Source organism: Sinocyclocheilus grahami, unplaced genomic scaffold (assembly GCF_001515645.1).
Source record: "Sinocyclocheilus grahami isolate Dianchi unplaced genomic scaffold, SAMN03320097.WGS_v1.1 scaffold277.1, whole genome shotgun sequence".
Taxonomy (NCBI): Eukaryota; Metazoa; Chordata; class Actinopteri; order Cypriniformes; family Cyprinidae; genus Sinocyclocheilus; species Sinocyclocheilus grahami.
In genome coordinates, this window is record NW_015505456.1 from 553,572 (window position 1) to 576,440 (window position 22,869).

Consider the following 22,869-nt stretch of genomic DNA (forward strand, 5'->3'; position numbering starts at 1 on the left):
TGATGGTAAATCTGTCGCCCCCTTGAGTACTAAGGTGTGCTATCGCTACATTGACGCAAAAATATTAGTATGCATGCTTACATTATTTGCGTTTACATACTTGCATAGAGTACGATTCTTACCTAAAACTGACAGACTTTCATTGGTACAAGGTTACGCAAACATTTGCTCAATGTTGCGCAACACCGTTTTCACATCAACATTGTGTGCGCACCATAAACAACCCAACTTGTCTGGTGGAATTGCCTGCCAATTATCGCCTAAGCAAGACTGTGACCAATGAGAGAAGGTAGAGGCTGACGCTAGGAAGGTTCTGGCCGCTTCTTCCGTTCACCACCTTCTTGTTCTCTGACGGATAGGCATATACGTTGGGTTTGTCCGTGTTTGGGGCCGTTAAACGTGGATCACGGGAACACTGATCATCGGCACACATTCCACTTCCTGAACCGCTGATATCATCACCTAAAGATGGGAACACAACAAGGAGAATCATGAGCTGAAGTGAGACAGAGTTCAGGAACGTTTCACAGCAATGACTGGAAAGCTACATTCCAGGGATGAAGAGTAACTTAACTTAAAGTAGCTGCACGTCTAAGTTAACTTCCGTTTTTGTAGCCTGACAGTAGATGTTTTTAAATTAGTTTTGAATCTGACTCATTTTAGTTCATTCATCATTTCATTCAGTTCGACGAACAATTCGCAAAATAATTTCAATCATTAATCAGTTAGTGTCCCTTCTTTTTGTAGCAAAATAAGCAGTTATTTATAACTGTGTTTTCAATTCTGTTAAATTAACATTTTTGGGGTTTATTGGTTTAAGATTATCTGTTCAACATTAATGCTGTTACCCTCTTCGCATCTTTCATTTTATTTTGTGCTAGATAATACTGGTAACTGTTAATATTATTAATTATTACATTATTTTGATTATATAAATAAAAAGGCATTGTTTTAATGGTTTAAATATTATTAACTATTAATTTGCAGTGTAGTATTTTTATTTTATTTTATTATTTTTTTGACACCGAGCCAAATCAGCAATGATGATTCACTATTAAACTGTTGATTTATTATTTTCTACAATGAAATCCACAACAACTTTCTTATACACTGCCATTCAAAAGTTTGGGGTCAGTAAGATTATTTAAAAGTTATTCCAATTTTAAATGTGATTTGATCAAAAATACAGTAAAGAACTAATATTTTAAAATATTTTAATTATTTAAAATGTAGTTTATTCCTGTGATGCAAAGCTGAATTTTCAGCATCATTACTCCAGTCTTCAATGTCACATGATCCTTCAGAAATCATTCTAATGTGCTCTGTTTATTGCTGAATAAATGTAATAATTTCTTTTAAAAAAAGACATTTTTTTTAACAGTATAGTGTATGTGTATACTTACTGGTGTCCTGGAAGTCCACATCATTTCCATTGATGGCATACTTCAGTCGGTTGATCATTATCTTAAGCTGCATGATCTGTTTGCGTACAGTCATGTCTGGTTTGGTAATATCAATCTCCACCTCAGGATTATTGATCTGACTGGCCAGCCCGTCTCCCATCACTTCTGGCAGATACCTGACAGAACACAACACAACAAGAAAGATGCATGTGATCTGTTTGAGAGGCAACGTCACAGACAGACCCAAATAAAATAAGTGATATCTGTGTTCCCCCACTTTTGAAAAGCCACTGTACATGAATGTGAGTTGTGTTTCTATTAAAACTGAGGTTGATTGAGCTGTTTATGTGCATTTACCTATCCACACTCATTCCGTTCCAACATCTGTCTGCTTCACTTGGTCCAGACTCGCGATCCACACACAGTTTTCTGGGCAAATGGACCCAGTACTGGATGATATCCCTCAACATTCTGGACACATCGGATAACTGAGAGAAACAAACAGGGTCATAGACAGCAACGAAAAAATATTTATAATTACAAATAATAAAATAAATAACACTTCAGCTGTTGTTTATGCATTTATAAAATGTTCCTACTCAGCATATGTTGACATGAATCATTTCGCATATTATTGAGCCTGTTCAGTTCACAGTAATATTAACCCTATAAAGCCAACTGATTTGCAAATTTCTGATCAAAACTTTGCTGAAAAAACTTTTGTACACAATCTGCTACATGCCTTCTGTCGTCTGACTGATAATTTATACTTTTTAGCAAGTAAAAGGCAATCTCATTCATTTTCATTACAAGCTTTTCAGCCATATAAATATTAACTGCACCAAATTGCATTTTTTTTTCTCCTCAAGTATGAACTTCATTTTTTCCTATATATCATACTAGCCATAAAAGCCTGCTGTATCAAATATATATATACACTGTAAATATACTCATCAAAAATCACAATTCTTTTATTTTTTTTACACTATTATTTCATATGTACAGCATGCTTTACTGGGTTAATAAACACCAGAGTTCAAAGTGCATTTTTTATAATCAACTTTTTTTGTTACTGTTCTGGGTTGCCACTTGATGCCTGATGTAAAGCAGGGTCCTAAAGCAAAAACTACTACTGTACACCATTCAAACACACTCACCACTTTCTCCAGTTGGGCTCCTGGGGTGCCGCTCACTTCTTCTGCTGTGTTTCTACCTCGCTTGATCTGGTCCTCAGTTTTGGAGCTCTGAGTAGGAGAACCACATGCCTGAAACACCTGAAGAACAAGAAGGGTTCTGGTTAATTCTAGCTCAAGATTACATAAGCAGGAGTTTAAGATTAATTTACTGATAAAGGATTTAAGATGATATTAATTCTTGAGAACACTTCATATACTTTTAAATTAATGATATATTAAATATTAAAGGGATAGTTCACCCAAAAATTAAAATTCTGTCATTAATTACTCACCCTCATTTCGTTCCAAACCCGTAAGACTGCTTTCGTCTTCGGAAAACAAATTAAGATATTTTTGAAGAAATCCAAGAGCTTTCTGACCCTACATAGACAGCAATGTAACTGACACGTTTAAGGCCCAGAAAGGTAGTTAGGACATGTGACATCAGTGGGTCAACCGTAATTTTATAAAGCAACGAGAAAACTTTTTGTGTGCAAAGAAAATAAAAATAACGACTTTATTCAACACTTTTGAATACATTTCTTATCGGCAGGGTTAGAAAACTCTTGGATTTCATCAAAAACATCTTAATTTGAGTTTCGAAGATGAACGAAGGTCTTGTGGTTTTGGAACAACATTGGGTGAAATATCCCTTTAAGTCTTTTCAGACAGGTTTAAAGTGCAACACTGACCTTATTGTTGAACGTTTTGAGGTTGTCTTGCATGTAGAGAATAGCTTCAGCAATGCGTTTTGGCAGAGACAGAACCACCGAATCCACACTGTAAGGCCGGCTCAGTTTGTCAACTATCTCCAGCATAGCATCTACACACAAACACAAAGTCTTTATATCATGTTGACTTTCATCTAATGTGTGACAAGCTGTAATAACTGTTTAGTTCTAGCAGTTTAATTTAGCATTTTTTCCATTCATTTTTCCCATGGAGATTTTTTAAAGGTCTTGGTTAAAGCATTTTAAGTCATGAACCAAACCAACCAGATATGAGATGAATCGCAACATTATACATTTGATTTGAAGCAAAGAAGTATTTGAAAATCAGGCAAAGGTACAAGACTGTATACTTAACAGATTTAATGAGGGAAAGAACTACAGTCCCATGAATTGCTGAATAAAATACAAAATTACTCATTTAAATTTGTCGATTTACATATTAAGTGTGTTGCTTCAACTAATGCATATTTAACAACCTCATAGCTCACAACAGGTCTGTTTTTAAAGGTTTATATGTTATCAAATGCTAAAAATCTATTTCTAATTGTAGAAAAAGAATGGCATTTTTACTTCTGGAACCCAACTATAAAGGGTCCATTTTGGCCCTGTCTACCTGCCAAGTTCCTCCACTCCGAGTCCAGATCTGCTTGATTGGCGAGGCAGCCCTTCACGACATTCTTACAGTAGTTTGAGCAGGGCTTGGCAAAATCCACGCCGCTACAGTGAGGACAGTATGTCATCTTCATGACGGCGTGCACACATTCAGTGCTCAGAGACACCTGCAAGACAGAAACAAAGAATTTAGAGAACAGCTGAAGCATATTTGTGCCGACTCATGTAACCAAAGAAAATGCCCTGTGAATTGTTTTGTGTCACACGTAATAAAAATGTGATAATTATATCCTGCAAATAAGTCTTTGTCAGCTCCTACAGTTTCTTATGAGGTCTAAGGACGTGGGATGGTACATTGTGGTACGATTATTGCATAATACCCATGATCCTTCTCTACACCGAATAACCCCCATGAGGTCGGAGATGTCTTTCACAATATTCCCTTTTTATCAGAAGCCTCCACCGCTCTGATATCAAAACATGGGATTCATTTAGGGCCCCTTAGAGAAATGTAATGCAATAACAGGAAAGGATATAAAAAATTGACATTTGCTTGTATGTTTAAATTAATCAAATTTCACAGATATTGGAAGCAAAACCAATTTTTGTTTAGGTGTAAATAAAAATGCAGTCAGCATGACATTTGATTTCTGTAAATGTATCTGATTTCTTTCTGTCCTAACTGCATTAGGCTGCATGAAACATTCAGTCACAGCTGCAACAAGCAACTTTGACACAGTTTCACAAAGATGAATGTCAGCAGAACTGTATATTTCAATGACTTGTGTGAAGTAACCAGTTCTTAACATTCTTCAATCCAAACTTTTAATGCAATCAGATGATGAAACATTTGCAATCACATGCATTCCTTTGTTATCGAGTGGGAGTCGTTCAGAAGGTGAAGGAATCTTTCTCGACTTTTAGTGGTGGGTCCTTTTGGCACATAAAGGAGCGGTGAGAATAAATTTGCATTTCATTGTAAATTGTACTTTTAAATTTAAATCGAATCAGACAAGTAACCCCAGATGACATCAGTGCAGTTAATGCTGAGCTGCAGTTCTGTCATGTGCATTCAGTTAGATATAAGAAGACTCCACAGTCCATTATTAAACCTGGACGAAAACTAAAAAAGTCTGATTTCTGGACGAGGATGAATTAGCATACATTGGTACATTTTTCCTCATGATACTGTGGGAAAGCTGTAAAACTGATGCCTCCAGAAAAAATGTAAGAACAAAGATCTAATTTCCAATGTAGGACATGATTGTTTAAAAAAAATGTTTGCGCAGATAACATTTAGAGGTTAAGTTAATTTCTTATTACAATAACAATAGTCTGCAGGCTACATCATTATGTCAGTAGGAGGTGACAAATGACTGTCTTAAGGTCACTGAATCACTCAACCGATTCGTTCCAACCCTCAAAAAAGAAACAACTCTTTATGAGTAAGTCATTGAATCATTCACTCAAATGATTCATTCAAAGACACAGATTCATTGCGGAACAAAACACCAGACTTTATAAGCTAGTAATTGAATCATTAACTCAAACGATTTGTTCAAACATACTGCTTTATTTAGAAAGAAACCATTGACTGTCTTTATGAGTGAGTTGCTGAATCATTTATTCAAACAATTCGCTCAAGAACACAGATTTATTGCAGAACAAAACACCAGACTGACTTTATAAGCGAGTAAATGAATCATTCACTTAAACAATTTGTTCACAAAATACTGATTCATTCATAAACAAATCACTATCTTTATAAGTGAGTCATTGAATCACTCACTCAAATGATTTGTTCAAACATACTGATTCACTCATAAACAAACCACTGACTATCTTTACAACTGAGTAATTAAATTGTTCACTCAAATGATTTGTTCAGACACACCGATTCATTCAGAAACAAACCACTGACTATATTTATAAGTGAATCATTGAATCATTCACTCAAACGATTTGTTCAAACACTGATTAATTCAGAAACAAACCACTATCTTTATAAGAGAGTAATTAAATCATTCACTAAAATGATTTGTTCAAACACACTGATTCATTCAGAAACAAAACACTGACTATCTTTATAAGTGAATCATTGAATCATTCATTCAAATGATGAGGTCAAACAATGATTCATTCAGAAACAGAAATTCATTGGGATTCATTACCCAGACAAGGTAAAAAAACACGTTAGTTTTCTCAAAAAATATATTTATTTTTACCTAATTTCTAAATTATTCGTAAATGACTCAAAGAATCAGTCTCTCTAAACCCCTCCTTTCCATGAGACCTCACTGATGTGATTGGTCAGATGGCGCAGTCCTTTGTGATTGGTCAAGATGCATAGAGAGCTTGGCTCTCGATTGGTCTACCGCGTACAGCGCATGTCGGAAACGAAACGCCCATTGCCATGACAGAATGACAGCCCTGCAGACTTGTCAATGCATAGAAAAGATGGTATCAATTGTACCTTACCAAGTCGAGCCAGGGTTTGATGATGAAATGGTTGAACTGTAGTGATGGGAAGTTCGGATAATTTTACCGACTCGGACCTTTGAGTCTCATTCAGCAAAATGAACGAATCTTTTTTCGAGTCATTTCGTTCATTTCGTTCATTTTAGCAAAATATAATTAAAATGTTATGTGTTACTCGACTCTGAAAAACCAGAAGACTCGAAATAGGTGAATTATTTGACTAATTAGTGGTTGCCGCTAATCTCGCTTACACTAATACTCTATTCACACACATTACCATTGTTTTACTCACTGTTACTTGCTTTAATGGCGGATGTGTGTCTACCTTTGAGTGCAGGTGAGGACACGTTCGAGCTGCATTCGGTGCAGGTCGAGCTGGAGGCCGTGGAGAAATTTTCCTAATTAAGGCTGTTCAGTTGCTTTGACACAATCTGTATTGTTAAAAGCGCTATATAAATAAAGGTGACTTGACTTGACTTGACTAATTCCAGTACAGAACCTATAGGATGTTGCGCATGCGTGACTGAATGAATCACTCCCGAGACGACTCATTCTTCCTGTAATTCTGTTGAGAGTTTATTGGCGGAATGTAAACGGTAATATTGTGTCAGTTACTGGGCGTTATCTTCTTGTTTATTGAACTGTTATAAAAGCAATATAGAACTCTTTCTTTCTTCTTTCTTGGCTAGCAGATTCATGTCACTCTAGATATTAGTTTGCACATATACTTCACTTTAAAGTGAAAATAAGCTGCATCAAGGGAGAAAGAAATTTTTATCACATGCTGAGACATAAATAACTGGACTGGACTGAGCAAAGCTGAATTTTCAGCATCATTACTCAGAAATCATTCTACTATGCTGACATATGCCACATTACAAAAGTAAAATGGTTTGTGAATGGGGTTTCACCACCTTGTCTGTTTCACAAAATTTTGAGTCCGTAGCAATATCTCTGTAGATGCACAATCAAATCATTTGAAGTTAGAGTGCTGAACTATTTCACAACACTGGGTGACAATTGCAGAGAAGATAACTTGTTCTCTTGAGAGCTCAGACTATGGTTAAAAATATCGCCAGAGCTTATTGCTCTCATTACGCTTTGTGTGAACAATCCATAATTATAATCTGCTTTGGGGAAATTAGTAAAACCCACATGCAGCAGAAGTACAGATTTAGAGAATCTCAAATTAGAAATAAAAAAGAGTAACTTAGTCTGGAGGTTTTTCAGACTGCAGTGATAATTACATTGAAATAAATAAATAAATAACAAATAATATTCTTGCTTTCTAAAAATATCAAAACATCCCGAAAACAAGCTAAACTTAGGTGAACAGCAAAATTGTGTGTAAGATAATAATACTACTTATTTTGTGAGAACCGAATTTAAACAAGGAAATAAATATAAGGAAATGTATAAAAAAATTTAACAAAATAAGTATTTATGATTCTGTACTAAATACAAGACTGTCATAAAAATAAATAAATAAAAAAATGACAGTAAGAACAGTAACATTGTGAACAGTTTTTCTGCTTAATATTTGTTTGAAAGAACAGCATTTATTTGAAATAGAAATCTTTTGTAACATTATAGATCTCTGTACTGTCACTTTTAATGACTTTATTGGTCCCTTGCTAAAATAAATAAATTACGTACTGATCCCAAACTTGTGAATGGTATTCTCTGAAACTATAAGTCTTAAAGGGGTCATATGATGCTATTTCAATTTTTCCTTTCTCTTTGGAGTGTTACAAGCTCTTGGTGCATAAAGAAGATCTGTAAAGTTGCAAAGACTGAAGTCTCAAATCCAAAGAGATATTCTCAATAAAAGTTAAGACTTGGGCACGCCCTCCTAAAACGGCTCGTTTAAACACACCCCCACATGTCTACGTCACTATGTGGGAAGATTTGCATAATGCCGGCCATATGTTCATGCAAAGAAAGAAGGCGTAACATGTATTTTCGCTGTAGTATCGTTGTTGCCGCCGGCGCCATGTTGTGGAGATGCTCTGTGTTTCGTTGTGAAACTGCTTTGTTTGGCCTTCCAAAAGAGGACGATATCCACTTCGTCATGCGTGGAGCTGATCCGTGCTGGTCGCTGAGGAAATACATCAACTTCACGCTGTGGATCTCCGGATCGGCTTTCACCGTGGACGAAGCGGAGTCCAGCTCACGGCCGTCACATGTGGTTGCCGCAAGCCTGCCGGCCGCTCCTTCGTCGAATCTGCCGGCCGTGCTGTTCTCAAGGTCACCGGCCGTTCCTCACTCTAGCCCGCCGTGTGTGATGCTGGATGACGCATTTTATGGAAGACTGTTTCCTGAACCTGCAGAGTACACGGCCGTCACATGTGGTTGCCGCAAGCCTGCCGGCCGCTCCTTCGTCGAATCTGCCGGCCGTGCTGTTCTCAAGGTCACCGGCCGTTCCTCACTCTAGCCCGCCGTGTGTGATGCTGGATGACGCATTTTATGGAAGACTGTTTCCTGAACCTGCAGAGTAACATACAATGCATCTGTGCTCAAAGGCTGTTCTATAAAGTGGGGCAGTTTCAACTTTGCAAGGACAGTCTGGCACTTCTGACTCACGGCCTGTAAGTACATTTTTTATATTTAAAGAATGTGCCACTGATGATTCAAACGCGAGTTTTGAGCAGTGTAGAGTAGCGCTTGTTGTTTGTCGTTTCTCCGATCACAAATGCAGACATGCATTTTATGTTTACGGGGCACGATACGCAACGCAACGCAACGCAACGCGTAAAAACACAGTATAAGTCATTATAATCAGTAATTATGAACAGTTCCTCAAATCAAATGTATCTTGTTTATTGGTATAATTTATCACCATAATGATTTTTAGATGGTTTTTTTTGCGTTGAAATTAGCAATGTTAACACATGCATCACAACTGACATCGTCTGAACCACTCTCTCATTACGTTCTGCATTCAATGGACCCTAAAAGCCAAAACAATTGCATCATGATGCCTTGTTTCCACATTCCCAGCTGTGATGGATCTGTGTTCAAAAGCAGAAGGCCTGGTCCTGTGAGGTCCGCTGCTTTCGTCTGCTCTAGATTGTTAGCTTTTTAGCCAAGGCTCATCTTATCCAACAAAAGCCCTGTGTTTCAGAGGATTCTCATACCATTTATTCAACTACAGCTGCATAATCCCTTCATCAGACACAATATTTGCTCATTATTGCTGTTTGATTACCATATTCAAATGCTATAGTGCTTCACATCAACAAGAGATGGCATTCACAACCCACTTCTACCATGTACTAACATGTTTTTTTTAAACAAGTACCATGGGAGGGACAAGGTTTTCTTGGAAATACAACTATAAAGAACTCTTCTAATACCATGTAATACATTCATTTTAGTACTGTAGTATATTTCAAATTACCATAGTATTGACATCTGATACCATCACTTTGCCATTATACCACCACAGTATTGTACTGTAATGAACTTCAAAGAATACCATGGTATTACCATCAAAAACACATTTACAAGGGATTTTTATGTTAATACCATTGTAATTTTTTTTAAGACTTTCCACTTTTGTTTGATTTATTCCTTCATTAACATATGCTTAAAGTTCTTGCCAATGTCTTCCCATCTGTCATCTGATTTATAAGGCTCTGCTTGTTCTTCTGTCCTTAAATGGCATGTCTGATAAGGGATGCGTGTATGTGGTCGGGTCACGGCGCAGTCTAGATGGGCTCTCTTTACAGACGATCTTCTCTATTGTAATTAGAAAGAAATATGGCTGCGCTCCTCCCAGTGCGTGGAGAAATATGTGCTGCGACTGGCCTACTTCTGAAGTCACAGGGAGCACACGTCGTCCTTAATAAAAATGAAGAAAACGCAGGAACAACTTGAGAGGAAAGAAGGGAAGTGCTTTTTCTCTTTTATTCTTTCATTTCCTTCTTTTATTTCAGGCTAATATTCCCCTAATACTTGTTCTTCTGCTTTCTTTCCTCTAAAACTCTTTCTTCCTGTTTCATCTCCTGAATGACCTCAAGCAAGTTACAAGTTAAGCATTCGGTGGTATAACATTGAGTTTGCCAGAAAATAACATCAGTGTCCGTAGCCTGTTTTATTTGACATGAAGTGTCAATATTCAAGAAGTGAATAAATATTATATGTAAAATTTTAACTAAACAAACATTTGAAATGTTGCATTGACAAAAATATACATTTTAAGGAGAAGCACCAAAATGATCAACTAACTGGAACTAAATAAAAAGAAAAACTGTAACTTAAACTTAAATTAAAACCAAAATAAAAATAAATTAAACCTAATATAAATAAACAAAAACTAATATAAATTACAAAAGCACATAAATTACAAAAAAATTACAATAAATAATAAAAGCTATTTCTTAGCTCAATTAATAAAGGTTTTACTGAATAATTAATGTGCTTCATATTTCTGCTTTTAAAGCCTCTGGAAGGTTGGCCTGGTTTACTTTCATTGAAACGGTGTTACTAAAACCACGATTATTGCTTAAAAAACACAGAGCGACAAGTATAAATTAATTTCTGTGGTAACCGATGTAGAGCTTAACTTGCATTAAAATCGGAGCAATCCATTAAAGGAATTGGTGAACATAATGCATGATTAAATTATGCATGAGCTCATAACAGAATAGAATGAAGGACTGATTATTTAACAGAAAGCAAGTGGAGGAATATATAGGAGCAAAACAGCACTACTAGAGATGAACTTTCTGTTATAAAAGAATGAAACAATGTCAGCCTCATTCCAAAACGTGGCCACATTGCACAAATACTAATTGTACTGATTTAATCAAATCAGAATGAAGGAACAACTTATTAACTTGCATCATTGAAACATTATTTTCCTGTTTAACACTGTTAAGCTGCTTTGACATAAAGCACTATATAAATAAAGGTGACTTGACTTAACGTATATGTGCTGCTGTCTTCGAATGGTGGGCAGGTTTTGGAATTATTCTTTCCCTCTTACATGATGGGGTTAAAAGACATCTCTTGGTCAGACAAAACAGACCGGAACTGGCAAATCAATCATTTCCCCCACCTCAGTTCATACACACACACGCATACATTGCCCTTTTCAATATGCAGTGCTGGCAGTTTCTCTGTGTTGTCAACCTTGACTTACTTTGAAGAGGTCAGACACAGAGTTAGGTTCCCTTCACTACTCATTTAGATTTCAGGAGAGAAGAGAACTGAGAAGGGGAGAAGAAAAGTGGAGGAAAAGAATGAGAAGTAAACAACCAAACCAAAGTGGACAACAACAACAACAACAAAAACAAATCAAAGATCTATTCTTTATCAGTGATAATGTAATATGTATTTATGCCTTTGTGGAACTGTGTGGATCACTCTCAGTTTTCCTTGAATGGAAACGTGCAGCTTGGTTCAGCATGGTTTGGAAGGCTTACCTCAGGTTTGGAACAAAACAATAGTGATTTAATAATGACAGATCAGAATAACGTTCATTTTTGGGTGAAGTATTTCTTTCTAATAGAAGTTGCATGGGACAGAATGAGAAGACCTTTCCAGAATGCAATTTTTGCTCACTCTTATTTAGCAAGATGCTACTTTTTTACTGTAAGAATCTGATATATCGCTGTTGTTTCAAACACTAAATATGTATTCTCTCACATAAGCACTGAGAATTCTGATTCATTTTAATGAATCACCTTATTCAGATCATGATTCAATTATAAAAATTAAAAAAACACTAGAAAATTAAGAAAACATCATCAGTCTGACAACACATGGGCTACAAATGTTCATGAATGAATGTTTGATGTTATACTACTACTACTAAAAATAATAATGTATTCCCTTAAATTATTGTTGTTGTTTTTATTACTTTTTATTATTACATCGAGCATTTAGACAACAACAACTTTTGATAAAAAAATATATTATTCTGCACATTTTATATTTATTTTGAAAACTATTTTTTGTAGTTTTATTAATAAATTGTATTAATAAATCTATTTAAATGCTGTTTAATGGACATCTGAATTGAGATCAAAATTAGAATTGTGTGTGTGTGTGTGTGTGTGTGTGTGTGTGTGTGTGTGTGTGTGAGTGTGCCATACACTAATCTGATACTTAATTACATATTTGAAAAGATCTGAGATAGTTAGCTACGTTTAATTAATCGACAACTATTGTTGAACTATTTTTTTAAATTGCAAGTAGCTTGTCGTTTCAAAGTAGCTCCTCAAAATTGATTAGTAACCTCCAATTCTCACTGAATAAGGTCAGATTGGTTTGATCATCACTACTATTACTGTCTCCTCACAATATAACAGGGCCGTGGTGCTATGTCTGTGGTTTGTTTTAGGTTTCATTTCATTTTTAAGTTTTCGCTGTCAGAAAATATACTTTTACTGGGTAAGGAAACAGGATCTTGTCTCCAAGGATTTCAAACAACTATGAATTGTCTTTACAAGAAACTAAATGTGTGGTTAGTAAGGATAAACCTATAAAGGCAGCAGCTGTGATTTACACTGAGAGCATCTCCGTCTAATGTCAGCATTAATTGGATAGACACAATACTTTTGTTGCAGTGTGTGTTTGTGTGTGGGTGTGTATGTACATTGATTGCCAGAGCCTCAGGGATATTCATTGTGTCTTGTTTTCCTGATGCATTGATCCTACGCTGTTTACCGCAACGCTTCAACATGCACCTGTGTTTGTGTGTCTGTTTGTGTTCTTGGTTCTAGTAGGAGGTATAAGGTTTGTGCATTGCCACAGGTATGTATTATGAATGCAATGAATACCGAGAAGGAAATTATTCAGAAATGTATAACCAGGCGCAAAAAACAACTTTTTCAGTGTCAAGACATTTTTCTGTCTTCCATGAAATGCTGCGTAAAGTGAAGAAATCACAGCAAATCACAACATATTTGATGTTTAAAGGAATAGTTCAGAGCAAAACGCAAATTTTATGACTCTTTATGCAATCTCATACCATTTCAAACTTGTATGCTGTACAAGTAGTGTGCTGTAAAAGTAGAAAGAGTGACCAGAGGTTGTGAAGCCCAAAAAAAGCTTGAAGCTTTTCATGTGCATCGGGATCATAACAAAATATCATGGAAACGTTATGAGAACGTGAGAATATGAATACCTGTGAAACCTTCCTGACCGCTTCGCCGCTGATCACCAGACCCTGCACAAACGTTCTGGCCGCAATAACCGTGCGTGTGATTTTGGTCTTGAGCTCTCTTGGCGTGTCTCCAAACGGCTTCAGCGTTTCTGACTGCTTGGCTACGCACTCCAGATACTCCTCTCCAATAATGTACTGAGGGTTTAAAGTTTTAAAGAGTCTTTCCAGCAGACGGGCCCAGAATTCATTCAGTGCCTCCTCGAGATTGACGTTGGACCCTCGGTAGTAGCGCCGAAGGTCTGAGTACAGATCCTGAAACACCTTTGAGATTTGGGAGAAGAGAGGTCCAAACCCGGTCTGGAAAGAGGTTTGGAGCGATGCTTCAGAACGGTTCAACAGCTCCAAGAAAAAATCTGGTAACACACAGACAAGAACATCATTAGAGCAGTTATTCCAGTTTGGAAAGCTCAAGGGTAACACTCCTAATTTTAAAAACCATTATTCTGAATCAACAAGGCAAGTAGACAGCACAATATGACCAATATTTTATATATAAAACTTAAAATAAAAGAAGTGTACTATATAATAATATATAACCACAGTACACTCTTAAAAATAAAGGTGCTTCACAATGCCATAGAAGAACCTTTTTGTCTAAATGGTTTCATAAAGAACCTTTAACATCTGAAGAACACTTCTGTTTCACAAAAGGTTCTTTGTGGCGAAATAAGGTTCTTCAGATTATAAAAAGGTAAGAAAGAGATGGTTCTTTAAAGAACCTTTGACTGACAATAATAATTAATAGATAAATTTACATTTAGTACAACAAATAACACACATGTACTTATAAATAATGGATAAATAAAATAAATGATGGATAAATAAATTACATAAGCATTCAGTATTGTCTATTTTTGAATGAAATATTTTGCAGATGTCAGGCACATCATCTCATTTGATTATTTCCTTTTTTTATTGTGAACTTGATGAATGCACCCAAAATATAAGATTACTCAAAAGTCACAAGTCTGACATCAGTGCAAAAACAGCTTCATATTATGCAACATTTTTAAAAATTAAAAGACAAACTATGGAGTCCTGATTCTGCCACAGTAAAAAAAAATAATAATTTCATAATTTAAACTTTTTAGCTCACTTAAAAAAAAAAGTGACTAATTGTGACTAAAAAATTGTCGTAATTGTGACTTTTTAATGTATCTCACAATTTTGACTTTTTTTCTCTCAACTGGGAGTTTGTATTGCAATTCTTTTTTTTTCTCAGAATTCCAATAATAAAGTCTGAATTGTGAGACAAATTATTTATTTTATTTTTTATCCCATGGCAAAAACAAGCTTCCTTACCAAACAACTCAAAGTAGTAATTCTTTATTAATTGTTATAATAATTCTGATTTGGACGAGGCACTATATCTATGAAATAGAAGGGAAATGAACCAAAATAAATTTTTTCAAGCTATTTATCCCCACATAAAATCACAAGACAAACTGAAACAAATCTATAGATAAAATTGCATCCTAGACAATAATCAGTCGTGTAGTTTGTGCACTAACACAATGAAAAGCAATGAGAGAAATATGAATGAGTTTTCACACACACACAAATGCAGTGGGATTTCAGTGAGAAAGTTGATCAGTATGAATTGTGTTATGTAATACAGTTATATCATCAGCTCACAATAACCCAGTCACACATCAATCAATCCCACATTACCCACGAGAGAGTGTCAGAAAGATAGTGTATATAAGAGTGTATAAATTCAGCCATGGGTCTGTACATTTATAACACGCACACACCAGAAGCACAACAAATCATAACAGTGAACCCAAACCAGGTCAAAATTAATCTTTCTAAAACCTACACCACTTCTCCAAACCCAGAGACATTGCACCAATGGGATTATATCTGTACTAATACATTCATGATGAAACACAGAGCAGTGTGCCCTAAATAAGACCTACATCTGATTATGTTCACATTAATCATGCTTTTGAAATGGCCAAACAAATGAATCATAAAACATAATGCACACAGGCTAGATAAAGCATTTCAAAACATCTATATTAAACAGATCACTTGGTTTTTGCAGCTGCACTTTTTTGATGAAATGATTGTAAGTGGACTCTAGTCTAAATCTCATCACATTCACGTCTCCCTGCACTGTGAGAACCCCACATCCATTTTCTCTCTTCACGCTTCGATGGACACTTTTCTCACTTTTCATTTTAATAAAAGCCTCCAAGTGTGTTACCACTGATGCAGGTGAATCTGTCCAAACGCAGGTCTGCAAATGCCTGATTCGCAACACGACAGCCTGCAGGGCACAAATCTTACAGCCCTTGTGTATTTGTTCTTTCTGCATTATAAAAGGCATAACAATAGTTTCTCAAACTAATTTTTGAAAGAAAAAAAATTAACTGTAAACACAGCTAAAGTTCAATGTTTCATTGTTCCTCCCACATTAATATGTATTCAGTTAAATTAAAATTAAAATGTACAAGCACATGACTCATATCAATATTGATTATTTTAATGGCTTATTATTTTAATGGGTGCCAGATTTTTTTTAAAGGTTTAAAGGGAGGCGTGATCAAAAATGTTTGAGAACCGCTGCATAAAATGTATCAAAAGTGACAGTAAAGACATTTATAATGTTTTTATAAAAGATATATATATAAAATAAATGCTGTTCTTTTTAATTGTATATTCTGGAATCCTGGAATGAAGTATCATGATTTCAACAAAACAAAACAAAACAGCAAAAACGGCTTTCAAAATTGTAATACATTACAGGAAAACATTACATTTTAAAATATATTAAAATTGAAAACAGTATAAATATTGTATTGTACAAGATATTGTTAATATTGTATTGTACAGTATAAAATATTGTAAAAACAATATATATACAGGTGCATCTCAATAAATTAGAATGTCGTGGAAAAGTTCATTTATTTCAGTAATTCAACTCAAATTGTGAAACTCGTGTATTAAATAAATTCAATGCACACAGACTGAAGTAGTTGAAGTCTTTGGTTATTTTAATTGTGATGATTTTGGCTCACATTTAACAAAATCCCACCAATTCACTATCTCAACAAATTAGAATATGGTGACATGCCAATCAGCTAATCAACTCAAAACACCTGAAAAGGTTTCCTGAGCCTTCAAAATGGTCTCTCAGTTTGGTTCACTAGGCTACACCATCATGGGGAAGACTGCTGATCTGACAGTTGTCCAGAAGACAATCATTGACCCCCTTCACAAGGAGGGTAAGCCACAAACATTCATTGCCAAAGAAGCTGGCTATTCACAGAGTGCTGTATCCAAGCATGTTAACAGAAAGTTGAATGGAAGGAAAAAGTGTGGAAGAAAAAGATGCACAACCAACCGAGAGAACCGCAGCCTTATGAGGATTGTCAAGCAAAATCGATTCAAGAATTTGAGTGAACTTCACTTATACAAGATATTATGCAGATTGTTGGTTTCTTCATTAGAGTTCCTCCAAAAAAGAAAAGTCATACAGGTTTGGAACAACATGAACGTGCATAAATGATGATAGAATTTCTATTTTAGGGTAAACTAAACCTTTAAGTGTCTGATTATTTTTGGGGGTCAGTGTATGAGGTGAGGAAACATCCAGACTTTGAATAAAGTGCATATCAAAAAAGAAAAAAGAAAGGCCACGATAGATACCCAGTTCTTTATATTCCTGTCACACTCCTCTGACCCTCCACCCACTCACTACACCCTTCTTTGCACTCTCTCTCTCTCGTTCCCCCTCTCCTCCATCTATCTCTCTGACAGGCGCGCGGGCGTAATGATATCAGCGGCATCGTAACAGAACACGCCGGGCTGTTAATTTGCGGCCGAGTCCATGATGGAGAGACAAGCAGCTGGGGACTACAGAGTGACGGAATGAGAGGAGCGAGAGAGAGAGAGAGAGAGAGAGGAAGGGATGAAAGAAGAGAGGGATTTGAATGTGATTACATGTAATTGTATTTGTGCATTCTGACAAAGTGCTGAATGACTGAATTAAAGAAGCACAAGCCCTCCCTCATTTTATTCAATATTTTAAATGAATGCATGCACACACAGACCTTTGAAGCTGTATTAGTGTGAGGACCTTTCAAAGACGTCATATTTTCCTAAACAACTTTTATGATATTTTGCTAGCCGATGACAATTAAAGGCCAGTTCACACCAGGAACATTAACAATAACCACAACTATATTGACTTCCAAACCAATGGACGATAACATTCTGCTTATTATAAGTGGGTGCTCCAGTTTTGTCGCCTGCTGCTTTAAATGCTCAAGCTCTTTAAAGTTGGGTGGATTTTGCTTGGCTGTCAATGATCTTATTGTTCAGCTTTTAGAAAAATTGTTCTGAAATTGATTCTACTGATATTGTTTCTCTGTGTCATTATCGTTATAGTTGTTGTGTGGTTCTCATACGTTGTTTACATATGTGATATTCTCCATAATGGCACCAGGGTGACACAGAGGAGACAAATTGTTGAATAAAGTCGTTATTTTTGTTTTATTTGCGCACAAAAAGTATTCTCGTAGCTTTATAACATTACGGTTGAACCACTGACGTCACATGGATTATTTTAATGATCTCCTTGCTACGTTTCTGAGCCTTGATCGTGTAAGGATTCTTTCCGTCTATGGGAGGGTCAGAGAGCTTATCTTAATTTGTGTTCCAAAGATGAACGAAGGTCTTACAGGTTTGGAACAACATGAGGGTGAGTAATTAATGACAGAATTTTCATTTTTGGGTGAACTATCCCTTTAAGTATGATCCTTGGTGTAAATGGGCCTTAAACGAATAGGTCACACAAAAATGAAAATTCTGTTATTATTTACTCAGCCTCATGTTGTTCCAAACCTGTATGAGTTTCTTTGTTCTGTGGCACACACACACACACACACACAAAGATATTTGAAAGACATATGAATACAAAAAGCTGGTAACTAAACAGTTTCAGTTCCTATTGACTTCCATTGTATTGACAAAATTGCAGTGGATGTCAAAGGGAACTGAAACGGTTTGGTTTGGTCCCATGTAGACATTACACTCATAGACATTATTTAGTTTAAAGCATTTGGACAGTTTATGAGCTTTTTAAACAGAGAGAACAACTTCAAATGTCAATTTGAATTTGTGAAGACATTTTCATGAAATTTGACCTTCACAAATATAACAAACCCATACACAAATTAGTTTTTATCTTCATGGGGACTTTCCATTGACTTCTGTTATGTTTATACTGAGATAATGATATTGTCTATCGCTTATCACCAAATGTAATGCTCACACAGACCTTTTATCATTTTCATAAAATATATATATGCTTATTAATATGTTTATACAGTTTCCTCTTAAATACAGTATTATTGTTGTTTAATATATATATATAGAGAGAGAGAGAGAGAGAGAGAGAGAGAGATTAAGTAAAGCAAAAAGGGTAGTAGAGGGTTGGTGTACATAAAAAAAAACTTATTTTAGCATTTTATGTCTTCAATCAACAGAAAGACTATTCATGTTGGTACACACACACACAAAAAACGTACACAGCACTCTGAAAAATGACCGAGTGGAAACAAGAGCCATTAGTTCATCATCCAAGTCATTAAATGCAAAATGGTTGATCTAGTTGTCATAAACTCTCAAGCATATTTTCTACACATTTCTATTAGATTTTTTTGTAAATTTGCCATGATTTGTACAGGTGAAAAATATATACAGGTGCATCTCAATAAATTAGAATGTCATGGAAAAGTTAATTTATTTCAGTAATTCAACTCAAATTGTGAAACTCGTGTATTAAATAAATTCAATGCACACAGACTGAAGTAGTTTAAGTCTTTGGTTCTTTTAATTGTGATGATTTTGGCTCACATTTAACAAAAAACCCACCAATTCACTATCTCAACAAATTAGAATACCTTGTAAAACCAATAAAAAACTTCTGGAAAGTATGTTCATTTACTGTACATGTACTCAATACTTGGTAGGGGCTCCTTTTGCTTTAATTACTGCCTGCATGCATGTCAACTGCACAACTCGAGTCTCCACAGGTGCACACACAGGTGTGTCTACATGTCAAAGTGGCCTATGATACAATACACTAAAAAGTTCACTATGAGACTCAAAAGTTTTGGTCAGTAAATTTTTTTTTTATTTTCTTTTTTACAATTTTATTCGGCAAGGATGTATTACATTGATCTAAGTCTTAAGAAAATAATCAATACATTTTTTAAGAAAAATGTTATCTTATATTTGAATTAAGAAAATAATTGTAAATCCTTTTTAAAAATCCAGAAAAAAAGTATTACACTTTCCACAAAAATATTAAACAACTGTTTTTAACATTGATAAAAATAAGAAATGTTTCTTGAGCAGAAAATCAGTATATTAGAATGATTTCTGAATGATCAATTGACACTGAAAATTCAGCATTGCATCATTGGAATGAATTGCATTTTACAGTACAATACAGTTATAAGAGAAAACATTCATTTTTAATTGTAAAAAAATGCTATTTTTACTGTATTTTTTAATCAAATAAAATTGAATTGTAGTGTATTTATATAGAGAGAGAGATTAAGTAAAGCAATAAGGGTAGTAGAGGGTTGGTGTACATAAAAAAATACTTATTTTAGCATTTTATGTCTTCAATCAACAGAAAGACTATTCATGTTGGTACACACACACACAAAAAATGTACACAGCACTCTGAAAAATGACCGAGTGGAAACAAGAGAGAAAACAGAATCATGACATAAAAATTGTGGTCACTGTTCCTCATAAAACTCTGCTAGCGTGTGTGATGGGGAGAGAGACAGAGAGAAATGTCTCTGGGATCATAGGTCTGTGTCAGCGCAGGTCTTCCTCTACGTGATTTGCATGTCAACATGAAACGGCCAATAAGGACACGCGACAGAGCAGCTGTCCTTGTTGCAGATGACATCATAGGAGGTGACCTCCAACAGGAAATTGTTTTCCTGGATAACTCGGTGTAATTGAAAATATTCTTTCAATATATCAACACTTGAATTGCTCAGCTGCTATTCAACCTCAAAATCAGGACTATAATAAATGTATTCAGCTAAAAATATATTACCAATTAATCTGCAGTAATTCAGACAAAAGCACTTGTGAACTTCATAAATTGAACAATATGATCTGATAAAACAGATTATTATCTTCTATGCTGCGGTTTGATTAAATCTGTTGTCTTTAACACAGACACGTAAATCTTCTGGTCTGCAACTTGAATTAGATAGATAGATAGATAGATAGATAGATAGATAGATAGATAGATAGACAGATAGATAGATAGATAGATAGATAGATAGATAGATAGATAGATAGACAGACAACATAGAAACAGAACGATGGATGGGTGGATATGTTGTTCCAGGATCAAGAAGGATGTTGATCCTGGAACATGTTGTAATTGGTGAAATCACGTTCACCGGATAGACAGATAGAAGAATAGAAAGAACAACAGAGAGACAGAATGCTGGATTGATGGACGGAGGGATGAGAAATGACAACAGCATCTGAGATTTATGATTTGAGAGTCTTAGCCCCAATTTGCTGTAAATTGATCTCTTTTCCAGACAGTAAGGCATGAGAACTGGAAACAAATGTCCATGTCTATGACAGCACACATGATTCAGAGAGCCTGTTTTATTATGTTTGCACAAAATCTTGTCACATATTGCACTGTTAATGCCTTTAGTCTTTCAAATCTTACATAAATAGCTGCACACATACACAACCACACACACACAAATACAGAAACACACACACCCTGGGTATAATCCACCATAGCTGCTTACTGTGCCAAGCATAATTCATGCTGGGAAACACACACTCACCAGATCTCCTCCCTGTGCCACAGCACTTGGGAAATAATCACAGTGCAAGCATTCTCACCACAAACACACCACATTATGTGTGTGTGAGAGAGTGTGTTTGCACACACAGACACACACTCAAGACTCCTGGAGGTGAGCTGGCACAGACATGCTTTAAAACCCTAAATTGGCAATTATGAACTCCAGAACGACAGACACATTTACTTTTTTTCAACTTTAAGTAGCAAAGTCACCATCTGTACAAAAACCCAGTATACAATAGAGAGTTTGTATTATTTATCAGAAAATAATAATTATGTTTTATTAATAAATAGTTATTTATTATTACTACTAATAATTATTATTATTAAAGCCAATGATAATATCAACAATAATATTCCTTGAATCAATTTTGAAAAATAATTTCTATTTCATCTTTTCATTTATTATTATGATTATTATGATAATGCTCATGATTATTATTATTATTAATAATATTAACATTATTTTAAAATGAATTCAAGGAATAGTATTATTGATATTAGTATTTGCTTTATTGTTAATAATAATAATAATAATAATTAGTTTTTTGATTTAAAAAAAATGCTGTATTATTTTTCAATAACAATAATAATAATAATAAGTATAATTATTATTATTAACATTAAAGCCAATAACAATATCAATAATAATATTCCTTGAATTAAATTTAAGTAATTTCTTTAATATTTTCCCAATTTAATTTTGCACTACTTTAATAATAACAACAACAACAACAACAATAATAATAATAATGTGTTGCTATGTTTGTTATTTAATGGTAAATAATAAATAATTGAAAAAATAATAATAATAATTATTATTATTAAAGAAAACACATATGTATTGAAACACCCATATTTAGTAAGTATTATGTACACCACAATACTGTAGCATTATTGCAATGCCTTTTATTGTATTATCATAATTTTTTTATTAATATTATTTTAATTTTTTTCATGCAAAAATATATATATTTTTAAAGATTCACACATCCAAAACAGCAAAACACACACATTTATTGCATTTAATTGTGTAAAGCATGATTTGATGTCATTGAGAAGTTGTTTGTTCCTAACAGACAGAACTAGTCAAAACAAATCACACCCACACACACCAATCTACACAAAAAGCAAAAACACGGATTAAAACGCCTACACAGAGTGAGAGAGAAAGATAAGATGATAAAGCCAGAGAAAGAGAGAAAAAATATCTACATAATATATATATACAGACATTATATACATTATTGTAAGACACGTGAAAGTGTGACGCTGTCAAAACATTTACTTGCAGGGCTCGATCTCTGCTTCTCCAAACACAATCACTCAGGTAAAGGATGTGAATAACATTCACACTCACAGGCTTGAGTGTGAGTGAGAAATCCACACTGCTACTACACACACACACACACACACACACACA

The 22,869-nt window shown here is 34.9% G+C and overlaps 1 protein-coding gene across 1 annotated transcript in view; it reads right to left on the reverse strand.

Moving 5' to 3' along the window:
• Positions 1 to 230: 230 nt before the first annotated feature.
• Positions 231 to 22,869, reverse strand: part of LOC107600088 (glypican-1-like) — a 64,786-nt gene continuing 42,147 nt past the window's right edge. The window contains exons 2-8 of the mRNA XM_016291878.1: positions 13,535 to 13,926; positions 3,923 to 4,088; positions 3,271 to 3,401; positions 2,561 to 2,677; positions 1,761 to 1,891; positions 1,404 to 1,579; positions 231 to 462 (exon numbers count right to left, since the gene is read on the reverse strand). Of these exons, the coding sequence (XP_016147364.1) occupies positions 254 to 462; positions 1,404 to 1,579; positions 1,761 to 1,891; positions 2,561 to 2,677; positions 3,271 to 3,401; positions 3,923 to 4,088; positions 13,535 to 13,926 (1,322 nt within the window). The 3' untranslated portion in view covers positions 231 to 253. The remainder of the gene's footprint in view (positions 463 to 1,403; positions 1,580 to 1,760; positions 1,892 to 2,560; positions 2,678 to 3,270; positions 3,402 to 3,922; positions 4,089 to 13,534; positions 13,927 to 22,869) is intronic.